Source organism: Chinchilla lanigera, unplaced genomic scaffold (genome assembly GCF_000276665.1).
Source record: "Chinchilla lanigera isolate Chin_1 unplaced genomic scaffold, ChiLan1.0 scaffold00036, whole genome shotgun sequence".
Classification (NCBI taxonomy): Eukaryota; Metazoa; Chordata; class Mammalia; order Rodentia; family Chinchillidae; genus Chinchilla; species Chinchilla lanigera.
The window spans coordinates 19835854-19852780 of NW_004955437.1; the positions used below are offsets into that span (position 1 = coordinate 19835854).

The following is a 16927-nucleotide window of genomic DNA, read 5'->3' on the forward strand; positions in this document are numbered from 1 at the left end:
CACAGTGGTGCACACCTATAATCTCAGCATTCTGGCAGGCTGAGGCAGGAGGATGGAAAGTCTGAGTCTAGCCTGTGCAACTTAGTGATTTAGTGGTTAGTAAGATTCTGGCTCATTAAAAAAAAGAAGTTGGAGCTGTAAAGGCCCTGAGTTTAATCCCGAGTATCACAAAGCAAAGCAAAGCAAAGCAAAAAACAAAACAAAAACTATGTTTTGCTTTCTACCTGTCCATATGGAAGCTGCTGTTGACAAGGACAACAGCAATATAGCACACATTTATCAAGTACCGACTACTAGGCATGGTACTGGGTACTTGGGAAGCACCAAGGATTTGCCTCGTTTCTCTTAATGGCTGCAGGGTGCCTCTATCACACCTTCAGTCCCCTCTGCAGTCATTCTGAAATATTTGAGCCCTTGAGATCACAGACTATGCCTCATGCAGTGAAAATCCACCTCAGAGCCCGGCACACAGTAGGTGCTGAGGCTCCAGGACCTCTTCTTCATGTGTCACCCCATGTGACCCTCTTTCCAAGAGTCATAGGGGTTGGACGTTCAGTTCAGAGAAGTTGAATGGGTCGCTCAAGGAAGCAGAGGGAGCTGGCAGCAGGGTGGGGAGAGGGGCGCAGGCCCAGTGCCTAGGCCAGGGCATGCTGCCCCCCAGACCAGAGGAAGCAGAGCTCAGGACTGGGGTGAGCGTTCCGTCTGCAGTGAGGACTGCGCTGGCCATGTGGTCAGTGATTTCAGTCATTAGGGAAATGGTAACACAAGACACCCCAGGGCTGAGTCTCGGGAGAGGCAGCCCTGAGAAGGGCAGTGTTGAGAAGGTGCAGGTTTTTGTTTCTCCTTTTGTTTCTGCTTTGCTTGGTTTTCTAGGACAGGGTCTCGCTATGTAGTCCAGGCTGGTCTCAAACTTGCGGCAATCCTACTGCCTCAGCCTCCCAAGTGCTGGGATTACAGCCATGTGTCACCTGCACCACCACGCCCGGCTAGGTGCTGGCTTTTGGACCAGTGGAAAAGGGCTTCTAGGGGAGGAGGTGGCTCTAAGAACCAAGTTCTCAGAGTCCCCTCGATGGCTTGTTAACCTGTGGACTGCACAGTCTGGGCCGGGGCCTGTGAGCATGCATTTCTGACCCAAGTTCCAGGTGGTGCTGATGGCGGCAGAGGCCTCCCTTTGAGAGCCACTGGCCCAAGCAAAGGCTCAGGGTTGGGAATGAAGAGTAATGTATTACTGTTTGCAAGGGCCGGGTAGGGAAGCTTGCGACTGTAGGGAGAGATCCAGGCAGGCGACACCCTGAGACCTCGGTCGGTTTCCACGAGCAGTGGGGACCCCTCTAAGCACTGGAGCAGAGCGATTCTCAGGACCACATGAGGATGATGGCCTGGAGGCAGGAGCATTGCCAGTGTGGGATGCAGAGGACCAGGGCCACGAGCCAGAGTCTCCTGGGCACGGGACTCAGGCAGCTGCATTTCCCCATGCTCCCCAGGAAGCCGTGTTGCAGAGCCAGGGAGGACATGGGCTGGGCCAGAGAGCACCGAGGCACCCGCAGGGGTCCGGGAGGGGCCAGCAAGGGAGAGGCACAGAGCGATCATGGGAGTTCTAAACCAGCCCGCATGTAGGCCACACTGTAGACCCAGGAAACTAGGCTGCAGGGGCTGGAACCCGGGCCTGAGATTCTGTCCCAGGAACTGGTTAGAGACTCCTATTTAGGGGCCATGTATTGGAAGGTCTGGGGCGGGCCCAGCACTCTAGGGACACTGGTGCCTGTTAGGGTGAGAGCCATCGAGACAGGGCGATGCCAGGGAAGATGCAAGTTTGAGACTGAAAGACTCTGACCCGCTCCATGTGCCTGAACAGAGGTAGTGCAGAAGCATGTGGGGGAGGGGCTGTCCCAATCACTGAGGTCAGCAGCAGGGGACTGAAGTGATGCCTGATGTGAGCTCAGTGTAGCTGCAGGGTAAGGACCTGGCTGGACAGGGCACCCAGAGGGGACAAGCCCCTGGGTGAGCTCCTGGTCCCTGCAGGACGGCTCTGTGGGCCTCAATGAACAAGGACTTGTGGCTTCTTTCCGCTCTGCCTCCAGGGGTGGGAGTTTGCCTTGCATGACACTGGTTGTCGGGACTATGTGTTGCTGTCCCGAGAGCTCCCAGGTCACCAGTGCTCAGCCTGTCCCTCCCAGAATGTGCCCAGAGGGCTATCCCTGCCTAGGCTCAGTTGTGACTGTCAGCACTGGGGATGCGGGCGTGTGTGAGGGAGACATGCAAACTCCCTATGACCACAGCCAGAGCTGGGAGCCTTTACTCCACAGCCTCCGCCTGCTAGCCCTCAACTGTGTGTGCCAGGTCTTCACCAGGGCCCGACAGTATCAGCACCAGTCCACCCCTTTCTCAGAGAAGGACACTGAGGCTGGAGAGGGTAACTAACTGTTCCTGCCACACAGCTGGCTGCAGACGAAACGTTTGCACTGGGGTCCATCCTGCTCTGCTCTGAGCTGGCAGGAAAGAGGTCTGCCCAGGCTCTGCCCCAGGCCAAGGTCAGGCAGCGAAGAATGGGCTGGGGCCCGCCGGGCCTCCTCCATGCCCTTGTCCTACTGGGGGCCGCCTGCGTAGGGCGGGAGCCGCAGACAAGGAGGTGGGAGATGCACTCGGAGTTGTGGAGGGGCGATTTTGTTGGAAAGGGAGATAAAGAGGACATCAAAAGGAGCCCCAGTGAGTGTGGAGAGGGGCCTGGTGGATTAAATTCTGCTCCAGCTGGGAGAGGCGATGAGAGGCTGATTGGCGCCCGAGCTGCAGAGGGCTGGGAGCCGCTGGCTGCCCGCAGGGAGGCCTGGCGACTGCACTTGGATCTATTTATTTACGGGGAGGATGATATATGTGGGAAACCACTCCTGGCTCCTCGCAGTCCCGTCCCGATTGCCCCTGGTGACTGCAGCCTTCCAGCCCCCATGGAGGGCAGCGCCTTATCAGCCAGCTGCCAGAAGGGGCTGCTTCCCTGCTCCCTAACCTTGCCTGCTGCGCCCCCTCCTGGAGGTTCAGGGCCATCAGAGAGGGGCCGCCTGCCCAGAACAGATCCTCCCTGCCTTCTCTGTTGGTCCCCTGGCTCAGGTTTGGGGTTTCAGGTCTGTATGGAGTTTATCATGCTGGGAGGGGTTTCTACAGCCCCCACACCCCCCCGGGGGGGCAGATGACACCATCTAACACAGCACTAGCACCTTTCCCCGTTCTGAGGTGGAGCCGGGCTGGGCTCTGCTGTGGTTGGTGCTCTGGGCACTTGTGCTTCCCTTTGCTGATGCCCTGGAGCTCCAGAGGGAGAAGGCCTGACCTGCGGCACTCCGGGCTCCCTCCTTGGCTGCGAGGGCTGCCCCCACCCCAAGGCTCAGCCCTGCTGTGGACCAGTTGGTCCTGCTCTCTCCCCCGGCACTCAGGGTGGTGACTAGGTCAGGGACCCAGCGTGTGATGCAGGACAGGGAGCAGGATTCAAAGCTGGGGCATACGCTGAGTCCCTCCCCAGCTGTGTGATCTTGGCCAACTCACTTCCAGTCCCAGAGCCTCAGTTCCCCGCCTGTGAGGCGGGGAGAGAAAAACACGGGACAAGATGACTGGAGCAGGACCCTCTCTGTGCCAGCACCTTCTGCGAACACGTGCCTCGTGCTTTCACGGCCCAGACAGCAGACTCCCAAAGGCAGGGCCTTGTGTGTTCCTTCCTTTGCACCTCAAGTGCCAGGGGGCCTTCCTCTCACCCTGGGAACTACAATGTCCCTCCCGGAGGGGACCTCAGTTCCCCTCCACAGAAAAGGAACCAGGGTCACGTGGATGGAGGTGGCCCAGGGAAGGACAGCGAGGATGCTAGCATTCAAAGGCTGGGGAACGCTGTGTACAGGAAAGAGCATGGCCAGGCCCTCAGAGGACCTGAGCCTGCGCACGGGCACTGGGGAGGGGCTAATTTCTACATAGACCAGGAAGAAGAGGAGTGGGCAGAGGACAACGGAGGCTTGGCTGTGTGCGGGGTGAACGGACACAGGGGCTGCAGACTCCTCCGTCTCCCACTGTGCTTTCTGTGGGTCTGATCCATGCTATTGACCGGCAGAAAATCAAAGCTCACAAAGCTGTATTCTTCACCACTCCTTTGTCCATCCTTTTGCTGAATTAACCCGATCAGACACGGCCAAGTGCACCTTGGATGGAGGCAGGAATCTCCTCGTCCTTCATCGCCCCTCCTGCCCCAGCACCCAGGGGTACCAAGGGTTTCTTTGCCTCTGTGGCCTCCTCAGGCCACCTGTCTCACCTCACAGCCAAGAGGGACTGGTGGCCAGTAGAAGGAGCCTTGTGGGGGTGACTCCCTGTCTCCTAGCTCTAACTGGGGGACCCTGAGAAGCCCACATCACATGTCGGTATGTTGTGGTTCAGCCCCGCTATCTTTCTCTTTGCGTACCAGGCTGACCCGGCCACTAGGAGCCCCGAAGCCCGATGCCCTGGCTCAGGCTTGCAGCCTGGCTCTGGGGTCTTTTTTTTTGCAGCTGCAGCTCATTCTTGGATGACTGGGAAAGGCTCTTTTTCTCTCTGCCTCAGTTTCCTGGTCTGTACAGCAGGAAGCTCGGCCCGGGCATCCTCTCGGAGCCCTTTAATGCCTGCTTCTTCTTTCGGACTGCGTTCTGCTCCTCCCGCCAGCGCCCCTCCCTTCTCTCCCTCTCCTTGCTCTCTGCTGCTCTTTGTGTCTTTCTCCTCCTCTGCCCTTAGTGTTATCTCCCTTGCCGTAGACTGTTAGCGTGCTAACACCCACATCCACGTCCACCTGCTGAAATCCTAATTCCCAAAGAGGTGGAACCCTGGGAAGGATTGTGTCACAGGGGCAAGGTTTTTTTTTGGTACCAGGAATCAAACTCAGGACCTTGTGCTTGTCAGGTAGGCGCTTGTGCCGCTGAGCTACATCCCCGGCCCAGGGGCAGGGTTCTTGTGAATGAGATTAGAGTCCTTATGAAAGGGTCCCAGAGTTACCCTTGCGCCTCCTGCCACATGGGGACACAGTGAAAAGATGTCTATTCATGGACCAGAAAGCTGGCTCTCACCACACGCGGGAACTACAACTTCCTGGCCTCTGGAAGGAGGAAATCTGTGTCTGTTGTTGATCTGCCCCTCAGTCCACAGTGGTTCCTCACAGCACCCCAAACAGAGGCACTGCTCTTTCTCCCTCCTTCCCTCCCACCATTCTCTTCTGTCCCCACCCCCACCCCCAGGTTATCTGCTGAATTCCACACACGCCTGCACAGACGGGATCAATCCGAGGCTGCCTTGCCTTCAGCTTATCTCTGCTCCAAATGATTGATTTTCCCTCTTTAAGAGTAATTTGCTGGTGAATTCCACGTATTGCAAAAGCCCCTGTGAAATCTAATTCAATCCGATTGGCAGCTGGCACTTTGGTGGAAGAATACTAGAGAGCCATCATTTTCCTCACAGATGTGTGTATTATCCGTGTATAAAGAGGGCGTAAGGTGGGCAGGTGCTCCTCATCTGCGCATGCACACCTCCCTCCTTCAGAGGGATCACAGTGGTCCCGAAGTCAGCCCTGGCTCTTCTGGGAAACAAATTACCATGTGTGTTAAAGCAAATGAGGACCAGGTGGTTCTGAGTTTGGCTTCCTAATTTGAAGCCCATTGCCACAGTGCACTGTGGGAATCTCACTTCCAGAGCCCAGATACACTTGAGCATCTGTGTCCTTGTGCCCTCCTCCTTGTCCCCCTCATCCTGGGCATGGAGTCCCAACCCTGCGGTCTCAGCAAGCCCACATCACGGGGGTGGTTGTTCAACTCTGTTGTCTCTTTCTCGTCTTCAATTCCACTTTTATCTGGCTCAGAGCCTCAGTTTCCCCACCCTGACAGTGGGTCACCTCGCAGGCCTGGATCAAAGAGAATGGGGCACCGCCCCTAGGTGACTAGCCGGCCTGGCTTGCCTGGGGCTGAGAAGATTCCCAAGATATGGAACTTAAAGTGCTAAAACCTAGGCGATGGCAGGCCAATGGGGACAGCAGGTCCCAAATTATCCAAGGCCTGTCCATGAGAGGCTGGCAGAGGCAGGTGGTCAGGCATTCAGTGACTCGGTCACGTGCTCTGCTTGCAAGGGCTCTGATCGTCCACTTCCCAAGGCTGCTCGGACCTCAGCCCCCACTTCACACATAAAGGCGCTGATCCTCTGCCAGTGAGGATGGGCACAGGGCTGCACTTGCTTCTCCTTTGTCCTCCTCTGGGGGGGTCCTGTAGGAGGTCCCAGGTGCTACCTGTGTCTGCAGGACATGGCAACACTTACTGTATCCACTCCCACAGTCAACTGCCCACTCTGGCCTCATTTCTATGCCCCAAGCAAATAGCCATTTCCTCTGAGAGTCCAATCTTAGGGCTGCCTGGACCTGCAGGGACCAGAGCAATGAGCCCAGTGGGTTCTTCCTGAAGTAGAGTGGCCTGAGGGGGGCCGGCGAGAAGGGTGAGACTCCCTTCATAATGCCTGTGGGCATGGCCAAGGGCCAAGCTTTATGTGGAAGACCCAGGGCCCCAGGGACCTCTCCAGCCCCAGGAGCTAAGGGTACCTCCTGTAAAGGACAGAGGCATTGTATAGGGGTCCCAGATTAATTTCAGGACCCAGGGCTACAATCCCCATGATTCCAGGAAAGCCAGGCCATGTCACCTTCCCCTGTCGCTCCCTCCAGCTGGGACCCTATCTGGAAGGCTCTGTCTTGCAAGGTGGCCTCACTTCCCAGCACAGGTGGCCATGATCCTAATGTGACGCTCAGCCATTCTGATCAGGATCTGCCAATCAGAACTTTCCCAAGTCCTAGTCAACCCCTTCTCTTGCTCCACAGACAAACTCTGCACCCAGATTCTGGCTGGGGTTGGGTAGGGGGCTAAAGTGGGGTGTAAGTGTCCTCAGAGATACACAGTCCAAAATGCAAGGGGAAGGCATTGTCCTGGGCTCCCCCAACTCAGAACCGCACCCCCACAGGGGTCCTGGTGGGGAGGAGGGAGGGCTGGAGGACAGGCAGAGGATGGTTAGCCTTGGACCCAGCAGGCAGGGGAGGGTGGGGCTGGGAGCTGGCTCTCCTGCCATCTCAGCAGCTGGCTGGCTCTGACTACCTAGCACGTTAAACCATTTCCCTGTCCCCACGGAGAGGGGAATGTATGGCAAAACAAAGATGTTTCAATGCCTTATGGAAATCAGGAGGGGGGCACTGCAGGCCACTAATCACAGGCTCCACATTTCCCTACAGTAGTGAGTTCATCTTCCTGCACCTCTGGGTGGCAGAGAGAGGCTGGAGGGGTGCAGGGGCCAGAGTGGGGAGGGAGCCCTGGATCGGACCAGCTTCGCAGCCTCAGCAAACTGCCCTCTCAGCCTGCCGTTCAAACTGGAGATCCCACGGCCAGAGGAGGCCATGAGGCTGGCATCCTGAGGGCCAAGAGCAGGGGGTGACTGTGTCTTCCTCCCCTTCCTGGCCTCTGCCGGGGAGCGCTGCCTAGCTGGGGGACTCCTCGCCGTGAACAGAGACACCACAGATGTCTTAAGGAGCAGGTCTTGGGCTGGGCAGGGCACAGAGCTCCGGGTGGAGGGGTAATCATGCCTGGCGATTGCCCGACCTGTCACTCAGCTGCCTTGGCCTGCAAAAGACCCTGTCTGCTTAGCACCTTAAACAGTGACTATGGGTGGATGGTGGACACGGGGTAAACATAGGAATGGAACCCACGCACTGTGTGTGTCCTCTTGGAAGTGTGTGGAGGGTGAGGCGGAGACACAGAGGAGGAGGGAGAGACAGAGAGCTGGACTCAAAGACAAACACAGAAACGGCAAGGGAGAGTGCAGGGATTCACCTGTGGCTCTAGGGTAGAAGCAGGAAGCCTGGCCCTGCCCATCAGGGTGGTGGCACCCCCATGCATCCCTTCCCCAGCCTACCCTTTTGAGCTTTTGTCACTCCCATAGCTCAGACTGCAAACCCCAGGCTCATCCTAACACTGCCTTCCCCACAAACCCCATCCACGAGCTGCTCTATAGATCTTGGGCCCAACCCCTACTCTGTGTTCTCTACCACTGCCCTCAGCCACTGTCTCCATTCTCTTTGTGTACCAGATCGATCAACCTAATGTACAGCTTTAAAGCTATCACTCACACTCAAGAACCATCAATGGCTCCCAAATGCTGGCTGAATAAGGTTCAAATTCCTAGTTCAGAGACATTCAAGGCCAATCAGCCTATCTTCCTGGCTGCAAAGGAAGCTGAGTGTTCTGAGCTGGTTGATTTATGACAGTGGGGAGGAGGGAGGAAAGTGCTACTGAGTCTAGAAGCTGTTATCTCTCATTTCATCTTTTTGTTGAGGGGTATAAGATTTTCAGTATTTCATAATTTACTTTTAAAATTAACATGCAGTATAGCTGACATTTCTGATACACAGTTCTATGAATTTTAACCCATGTTCAGGTTCTCGTTACCCCAATCCAGCAGGACACAGAACAGTGCTACGGCTGGGCGCCCTCTTCCTTTACGTCACCGCTCTCCCACCTTGAACTCCTGGAAACCACTGATCTGCTGTCTAGAGGCTCTGAACCTTTTGAGGATTTTGTACAATCAACACTTGAGATCATCTTCTTTGGGGTGACACCCGATTCTCCCCACGCTAGCGGCCTGCATCTCTAACTGCAGTGCCATCCTTGGCCGCCTAGGTGAAGGCTCTGAGAGCAGCAGTGAGAAGGGCCAAGTGGGTTTTTAAAAAGCCAGGCAGAGGCTAGTGCAAGGTGGAGGGTTTGGATATCCTTAATGAGGACAGCTGAAAGGAGTCATTATGCTGAGAAGAGAAAGTAAACGCAGGTACATGTGCCGATCTGTGACTACGGACGGATGCCAGGTGGCTGCTTCCTCTGTCTTCAGAGTCCTGGTCCTGTTCCGGTTCCTGTCCCAGTCGCCTGCTGGCTCAGACTTCCCTAAGGTGAAGCATCGGGGCCTCCCAGGGCTGCTGGCCCACCTTCCTCTCTACTCTGTCCACATCCCTTTCCCCAGTGGCCCCACCAGACCCTTACTACGCTGCAGACAACGAAGCTTCCCTTTCTTCCTCCAGCTGGGACCCGCACAGCCCACGGCCAGACTCTAGGGTCCAGGTCAGCCACCAGAGGCTGCATCATCCGCAGCTTGACATTGGCCATGGAGCATTTATAGTTCAGAGATCACCACATGCTGTAAGTTGGGGACTCCACTCCCTAGCTGCATGCTGGCCCTCTCCCAGCGTACCCCCTCTGTCCCCCAGCATTTCCAGGGGAAGCCTAACAAGCACATCACACGTGAACGTGGAGAAAGTGAACCTAAGCCTCCATTCCTTGACAAATCTAAGCAAAACTCTGGTCGCTGGACATCTGGGTGGTCTCCACAGAGTGTTCTTTTGAAACTTGAGACCCACGGAGTCCCTCCCTGGTCATCACATGTAGCTAGTTTCCTGAGTCACTCCTGAGGATGAAGCCCTGACCATGGCTCTGTCTCTCTGACCTCCTTGCTCCTCTGAGCGCAGCACCTGTGGCCCCAGAGCCTTGCACACGCTCTCCCCTCTGCCTGGCACGCACTTCCGCCGAGATCCATGGTTGCCCTCACTTCCCGAGGCCTCTCCCCCAGTGCTGCCTGCCTCCCTGCCTGTCCTCGCTCCTCCCTAGATCTCCCATAACCCTCATCTCTGTGGCTGTTACGCCGCCGCTGCGATACACGCCTGCTTCTTTAGCCTTGCACCCTGGGCCGGGCGCTGCCCAAGCCTGGGCCATTGTGCTCCCTGGTGGATGGTACCCAGAATTGCACCTGGCAGCTGAGTGAGTGAGGGAACGAGGGACTCCCCTACACCCCATAGAAGGTGTAGTGAAGGCATTTCTCAGGCCTGTGGGCGCCCGCTGCCCTGGGTGCTTGGGGAGCCCCTCCATCTCTTTCACCCTGCTCTGTGACCTTCCGTAGAAGGCTCCTCTCTGAGCCGAATTTTGTTCATGTATGAAGGGCAGAGGCATCATCTGCCTGGTGGCAGGAGCTCTTGTCAGGACCAAGCTGGGAAAACTGTGCCTGGCACCTTCTCACCAGGCATGCAGATGTACAAAATCCTTGATGTTCTGTCTTCTCATGCTCTTTCCCTTTTAATGAATTCCTTTTCAACAGATGGAGAAACTGAGGCCCAGAGAGTAGAAGGGAGGTTGCCCCACATCTCTGTGGATGAATCACATGGCCTGACCTTGGCCTTGCAGCGCATGCCTGGCCCTTTACCTCTACCCTGCCCCGTTATCCCCTTTCAGGGGACAGTTAGCAGGAGCCTAAGAAAGTGGAGCCAGGCATGGGCTCCGGGATCAGACTGGTGGCCCACCCTGGCCACAGGTGCCCAGCAGGAACCTCAGTTCCTGTGACTTGTGTTAGGCTCCTGCTGATGGAGACAGCCACAAGGCACAATGCCCAGCTGAGCCGGGCCACCTACCTTCAAGCCAAGAGAACCATCAAACACTGCCAGGGGCATGCAGGGTGGGAGCGGGGTGAGCGGGGGGAGCGTGGGAGGAAGAAATCCCATTCGAGGGTGAAACTTAGGTCCCTGGTGCCCACAGAGAAGGGGCACAATGGTGGGCATGGACCAGCCACGAGATCATGGAGAGGGAAGAGGATGGAAGGCAAGGTTTACCCACTCTGCTTCTGATCCAAGGGGGACAGGCAGGACAGCTGCAGCTTTCAGGGGTGTGAGCCAAAGATAAGATGATTCCCACGACCTCCCACCATGCAGGCCTTCTCAGGGCCCTGGGGTGGGTGCGGGGAGGGGGACAACTCCTCAAATCCAATTTGAAAATGAAACCCAGCCACCGGAGGGGTCTTGGGGCTGGGAGCCACAGGAACTGGGGTGGGGTGGGAGTGAAGGACGTGCTGGTACTACAGCTGCCACACGGCCTCTGTTTCACACCCCCACCAGGGCGGGGGCCTGTGTAAATAGCATGCTAATTAAGTTTACAGATGAGACTAAATTAGGAGGTAGCTGAATCATGCTGAGGACACCCTCTGGTCCTCAGGGAGGCTGGAGCTTAGCATGCTGGGACAATCACACCATGGGATGTAGCCTCGGACAGAAAAATCCTAATAATCATCATCATCGTAATAAGAGCCTCAGCGGAGGCAACCAGGGAGAAATTAATGGGAAAAGGTACAGACAGGGCTGTCCTACTCCCCCCCCCCCCGGCTCTCCTTACAAAACGGATTGGCTCTGAAGGCAACAGATGTCTTCCTGGAGAGCCTGAATCTTGGGGGAGGGGCCCCTCACATGTGAGCAGAAGCTATGGGATAACAGGGGCTTTGCGCATGGACCCCTGCCCATTGGAGTGACGCATGCCCAGGAAACCTGGGTACCACTGCAGGGGACATGGCCTGGGGTGGACACATAACCCCTGCTATGGGTCAGAATCCCCAGGAAAATCTAGAAATATGAGTAGCTGGGATCAAAGGGATGCTGATCTCTACTTCCCTGCATGCGTGGACCTGGCTGCTCCCTGGACAAGAGTTTCACCCCACTACCTCCTCTCCGCTTGACTCCACTGATGAAGCCCTCCCCACGCTGGGTGAGGGGTACAGAATGTTGGAGGCATCCACTTCCTTTTCACCTGCTAGGGGATTCATTGGGTAGCAGGTGATTTCTAGCCAGTTATCTGCCTAGCAGAGGGGAAAGAAGGGTCCGGGCGATGGGATAATGATCCATCCATGGAGTGCAGAATCCTATACCTGCCCCCGTGAGATGCTGGTAGTGGGCACTCCCTCTCTCCCACCTTTATTCACAGCTTCTTCAGTTTGGTTTCCAATCAAATTGCTTGGGACAATCAGCACGAGGAGATCCGTGCCCTGAGTCCCATCAGTAGCAGAAGTTAAGACAGCTGCAATCACTTCTGGGGGAGAGCAAGGATGAACCTCTACTGTGTGTACACAAATAGATGCTGCATAGGCTCGGCTGCACAGCAGCCTGGAAGGTCTAGAGCTGGAAAAAGCACCCTCAGCTCAACGTGTGACACTGAGCAATGGTCTTGTCTCTTCCCTGCTCTCACCCACCCCACCTGGGTGTGCAGCTAAGGATGCCAACTCCAAGAAACAGCAGATGCCAGCCTTGAGCCAAAGCTGGGGGAAGGTGGTCGTGGGTGAGGACAGAAACTCAGGAGGGGATCTTCATCCTTTTGGGTCACAGACCCCTCTGACAGTCTGCTGGAGCCACAGACCCCTTCTCAGAATGTTTTTAATTCCCTAAAATAAAACACAATACAGGCGACTGTAAAGTGAGCTATTTTGAAATACGAAAGTCTTGTAAAAGAATGTCATAGTGTACACATGCTTTGGGATGCATTTGACAATGAGATTGAGCAGTAAGTCAAATAGCTGCTGTAATTTCAAACAAGGGTGAGAGTAAATGGCATTTTAGGTTTCCTGGGACACCTGTAATGTGATATGAAAATATCTGCAGTTTCCCTTGGGGTCAAAGTCACAGACACTGCTATATAATATAGTCGTGGCTTGCTTCCAGACTCGTAACTAAAGGGAAGGCTATAGTGCAGTTAGACCTGAGCTAGAATACAGGTGCAGATTTTTAGCTAGAATACAGAGGCAGACTTTGCTCCATCCAGGGTCACGGGTGACCGTTGGGAAGGTCAGTGGGCCCCCGCCCCCGAAGGATTAAGAACCCACAGACTGAAAAGAAGCCTGGGAGAGGCCCTGGGGGAGCAGGCCGCAGGAACACAATCTTTGCACAGCCGTAGGGTGAGTTTGAGTGGAGAAGCCGTGGCCTGGACAAACCAACTAACAGGAACAAATGTGAAAATAAATTTAAATAAATACAAGTTTGTGGGCTGTGGTTCCCTGACAGGCCCGGAACACAGGGAGAATGGAAAATGAGGGTGATGGATAAAAATAAAGACTGAGATTAGCAGGAGACCAACAACAACACCCCCGATACGTACACCCTGCAATCTCTGCCTGCACCCCCCCACAGAACACTGGACAGCATTCTAAAATCCAGCTTTCTCTCCCTGTCATTTGCGTTCTTTTATTTATTTATTTGGCGCTGTCCTCTCCTTGGGGAGGTGGTAATTCTGCTTTCTTTTTCGCTATGCCCCTCATACAAATTAATTGTGTCATCTGCCTGAAACAGGAACGAACCCCTGCCAGCTGTGCCCCACTCGCCTCTGTGATGCGGGTTCCCCTCCCAGCCCCCACCTCCTTCCCACCAGCCATGCTGCCCAGGGGACCCCAGACCCTTCGACTGGACTCCTAACCCTGCATTCCCAAGGGGCCCCAGAGGCCCCCTTCCTTGTGCTAGAGGGGGCTGGCTTTTGCTCACGTGGCCCAGGGTTCTCAATTCTTTTTAAGGTGCCTCCAGCAGAGACACTGTTTCCCCTTTTTAGCCACCCCAGCCAGGGGCACCCATTTAAAGTCTATGCTGTTGCTCAACCCCTCCGCAGAGATGAGGAAATGAAAATCAGCAGGGTCTGGAAAACTAAGATGGGAGAGAACAGAGAGCCGCGTCTGCAAACGTGGAGGCCTGCAGTGTATCCAAAAGAAGAGGATTGAGTTCAAGGCCCAGCGCTGTGACCTACCAACTGTGTGATCTTGGGAAAGCCCCTTAACCTCTCTGAACTTTCTTCCTCTCTGAAAAGAGCAAATACTGATCTCCCAGGGCAGAGGATGGCACTAATCAGAGTTAATGTGTAAGGAGTGCTTTTTATGGGCCACCTTCTCTGGGTGGCAGCGTAGATCCGGAAGCAGCATGCTGGGCTCAGCTGAGTTCAAAGCCCTAGGCCAACCTAGCCACAGAGAACCTCTCTTGCAGAGGCTGGAGGGACCAACTTGGTCCGCTGAGGAGCGCTCTTTCAACTGCACTTTGACAGCTTCGTTAGAGGCGGGCCCTGGAGAGGGAAAGACTCACCACAAGAGGGCCTTGGTTGGCCCCTACCCTGGGTGGGATGGTCATGGGCTCCGCCACTGCCGCAGCCTCACCTGCCCCTCTTTCAAGCCCCACCCAGCCACATGAGCCTCTTTCAGGCTTCTGGATAATGCCCAGCCATCCTTTTGCGGGTCCTCTGCCCTTGCAGGGGTGCACCCCGCCACTGGAAGGTCTTCCCTGTGCAGCACACTGTGCCCCCTCCACTCAGCCTGTCCCCCTCCTTTCCCTAAGTTCTGAACTCTTCCATGCAATGGGCTGGTTCACGTTCCTCTGCCTTCCCTGCCACACTGAGACAAAACCTTCTAGAGCAGGGCCACAGCCTCAGTGCCATCCTGAGACCTGGTGCAGTGGTGGGCACACAGTACGGAAGCAACACTGTTCAGGGCACATAGTAGGTGCGCGATGTTTGTTAAGTGAATGAAGCTGTAACACCACCACCAAAATGTCAACCTGGCCTCTCAGGAAGGGCAGTGGGCCCCGCAATACTGAGGTCGGATGGGCTTTCTGAAACGAGTCCCAGGATCAGCCAGCACTGGGCAGTAGGGGCCTCTCTGGCGAGGGATGTCTCTGGCCTTCTACTCCCTACCCCTGCTCCCCCTCTGCAGGAAGCTCCTTTTTCCTCCAAGATAGCAGCAGGTATGCCATAGGAAGCTGTGGTCACAGTGAGGCAGAAAACGAGTGGGCCTCTCACCCCCAGCCCCTGAGATGCAGGCGCTATGGGACCACATGCTGATGCCGCTTCTCCCACTGGGTGGACACTGATGGGACTCAGGGGCTGTCAATCTGCAGGGCCAACCGGGAGGTCAGTGGTGTGGATGGTCTCCCACACCCCGCCTCCCTTCTGGCACCCCTCAGCTGTTTGACCCTTTCAGCAGGGGTGCAAAACATAGAAAAGGCCCTGCATCTAACTGGAAGAGTGGTTTTAGGACAAGCGAGCAGAAACTTCCAACCATTCCAAAGAACCCTCTGTGCAGATGGCCCCGGAGGGCTGAGGCCAGTGGGCAGGTGGTGACAGAGCCGTCGGGGACAAGCTGACCGCTGGAGAAGCTGCTGGAACAGTGTGAGGACAAGGTGCCATACAGGTAGGACAGGAGCCTGAGTGGGTGGAGCGCTGCGGATCTACGGAAGGAGCCAGGCAGCCGCAGGCGTGGGAACGAGGCTGCAGAAGCTTCAATTTGAAACTGAGGGGCACGGACGCCGGCGGCCCCCTCCCTCACCCCACCACAACCATGTATTTGCTTCTCAGCTGTCACAGGGCGCAAATGGGCTGCAATTGAGTTCCAGCCCAGCCCGGCCCTTTCTTCCCTGGCTTCAGCGAGTTTTCTATAGAATGCGTAAAGGAGAAGAAATGACTCAGCAGGACTTGACAATGTGACACAGTCCTTGGGAGAGAGAAAGGGCCTCTTGCAAGCACTTTTGCCGTCAGGCATGGCCTGGCAGAACCTGAGCTTCAGAAAGAGACCACGCAGAATCTCAGACCCTGGCCAGGGACTGCAGGCATCACCTAATTTTTGTGAGTTAGATCAGCACCCTAATTATGCAGCACTGCCACAAAGTCCAGACGAAGAGGCCGCACTTCTCCCTGCTCCCTCCTTCCCTGCCCTCCACCGGCACCCTCTGCTGCCCCGCAGTGGGTGGACTTCTGAGTCATCCTTCCGCCACACACTGGCGGGGTCCCATTGTTGCTCTTTTTATTCGACAGCACAGTCACCCACTGCACTCATCTCTGGGTCAGAGATGACCCTATGCTTCCTCGGAGCCTGTGACAAAGGCATGTGACCTCTTTGCACTCTCTCTTCCCTCCACATTTGCTCAGTGACCACATTTTTCTGCCACACTGAGCAAATCCAGAGTCACCTTCAACCCAGACATAAATCCCAAAGGACATCTTCTCCCCTCAGAAAGGGACAGAGAAGACAGTTTCTTAAATCGTCTCTTTTCTTTTTTTTTTTTTTTTGGTTTTGGTTTTTCTCCGGTACCGGGAACCGAACTCACGACCTTGCGCTTGCCAGGCAGGCGCTTTGCCACTGAGCTAAATCCCCAGCCCCAAATCGTCTCTTTTCTTATAGCCGCGGCATTCCCTGCTTCTCCCCGACTCTGGGCAGTGCCCGCGTGCCAGCGACCTGTGCCTTCTGCCCTGCTGGCAAAGCAGATGAGTCTCCGCCCAGCCCTCAATCATGGAGGTGCCTCTCCTACATCTGGGACCTGGCTTTAGGAGCTGTTCCTGGCCAGCTCTGAATCCCTCTGAGTTCTCCCCACAGAAGAGTGGAAAGGCCAGAATGGCTGGAGCTGGAGCGAGGAAGCTGCACTCCCCTCCCTTCTACTGAGGAGGGAGCCAGGTTGGGGGCAGTTGATGGAGCTCCACTTGGAGACGGGGGGATGGCCCAGATGGCCTTAGGGTGGGCAGCCTGGGCCTCTGGGTGGCCTGTCCTCCTCATGAGACCACTGCAAGTCACCCTGGAGAAATGGGACCTGGTGGAGAGGAGGCCAGTCCTCCATGGTCAGATCATGGCCACCTCCCTGGGGAAAGCAGCAGTGGGGCATGGGGAATGGGTTGTGAGGACAGGGGTGTGTTAATGGCCGGGCAGAGGCCACTAGAGGCAGGCTGGGCCCAGGGACCCTGCATTCCTGCAGATACTTCAGACAGACTGCCAGCACAGTACCCTGAGGAAAACCCAAGGGGTCAGGGCTTTTGGCTACACTGTGGGCAAGGCCCGCAGGCTCCGGCTGGGTTGCGGAGTTGTCCTGTTGGCGGTTAGGGTTTCTGTGTGGCAGGCACTACGCCAAGCCCTGCATCCATCCCACCCCCTGGGTCCTTCCTCCTCCTCCTCTGGGGCAGAGACATGGATCCAGCTGCTTCCCACACTCCCCAGTCTCCCGGCAGTGAAGTAGGGACATATGGCCAATTCTGGCCAATGGGTCATGGAGCAGATGTCACAGGCCACTTCTGGGATGAAGTAGAGAAGCCGTGCTCAGCCCGCT

At 56.0% G+C, this 16927-nt stretch overlaps 1 protein-coding gene across 7 annotated transcripts in view; it reads right to left on the reverse strand.

The window, feature by feature from the left end:
• Cdh23 (cadherin-related 23) overlaps nucleotides 1–16927 on the reverse strand; it is a gene marked incomplete at its 5' end in the record, with an annotated part of 360927 nt that overhangs the window by 152062 nt on the left and 191938 nt on the right. For 6 of the 7 annotated variants that reach the window (XM_013516828.1, XM_005390030.2, XM_005390028.2 and 3 more), the window contains 1 exon segment: nucleotides 1049–1054. In XM_013516828.1, coding sequence (XP_013372282.1) covers nucleotides 1049–1054 — 6 coding nt within the window. 7 annotated transcript variants of the gene reach the window in all.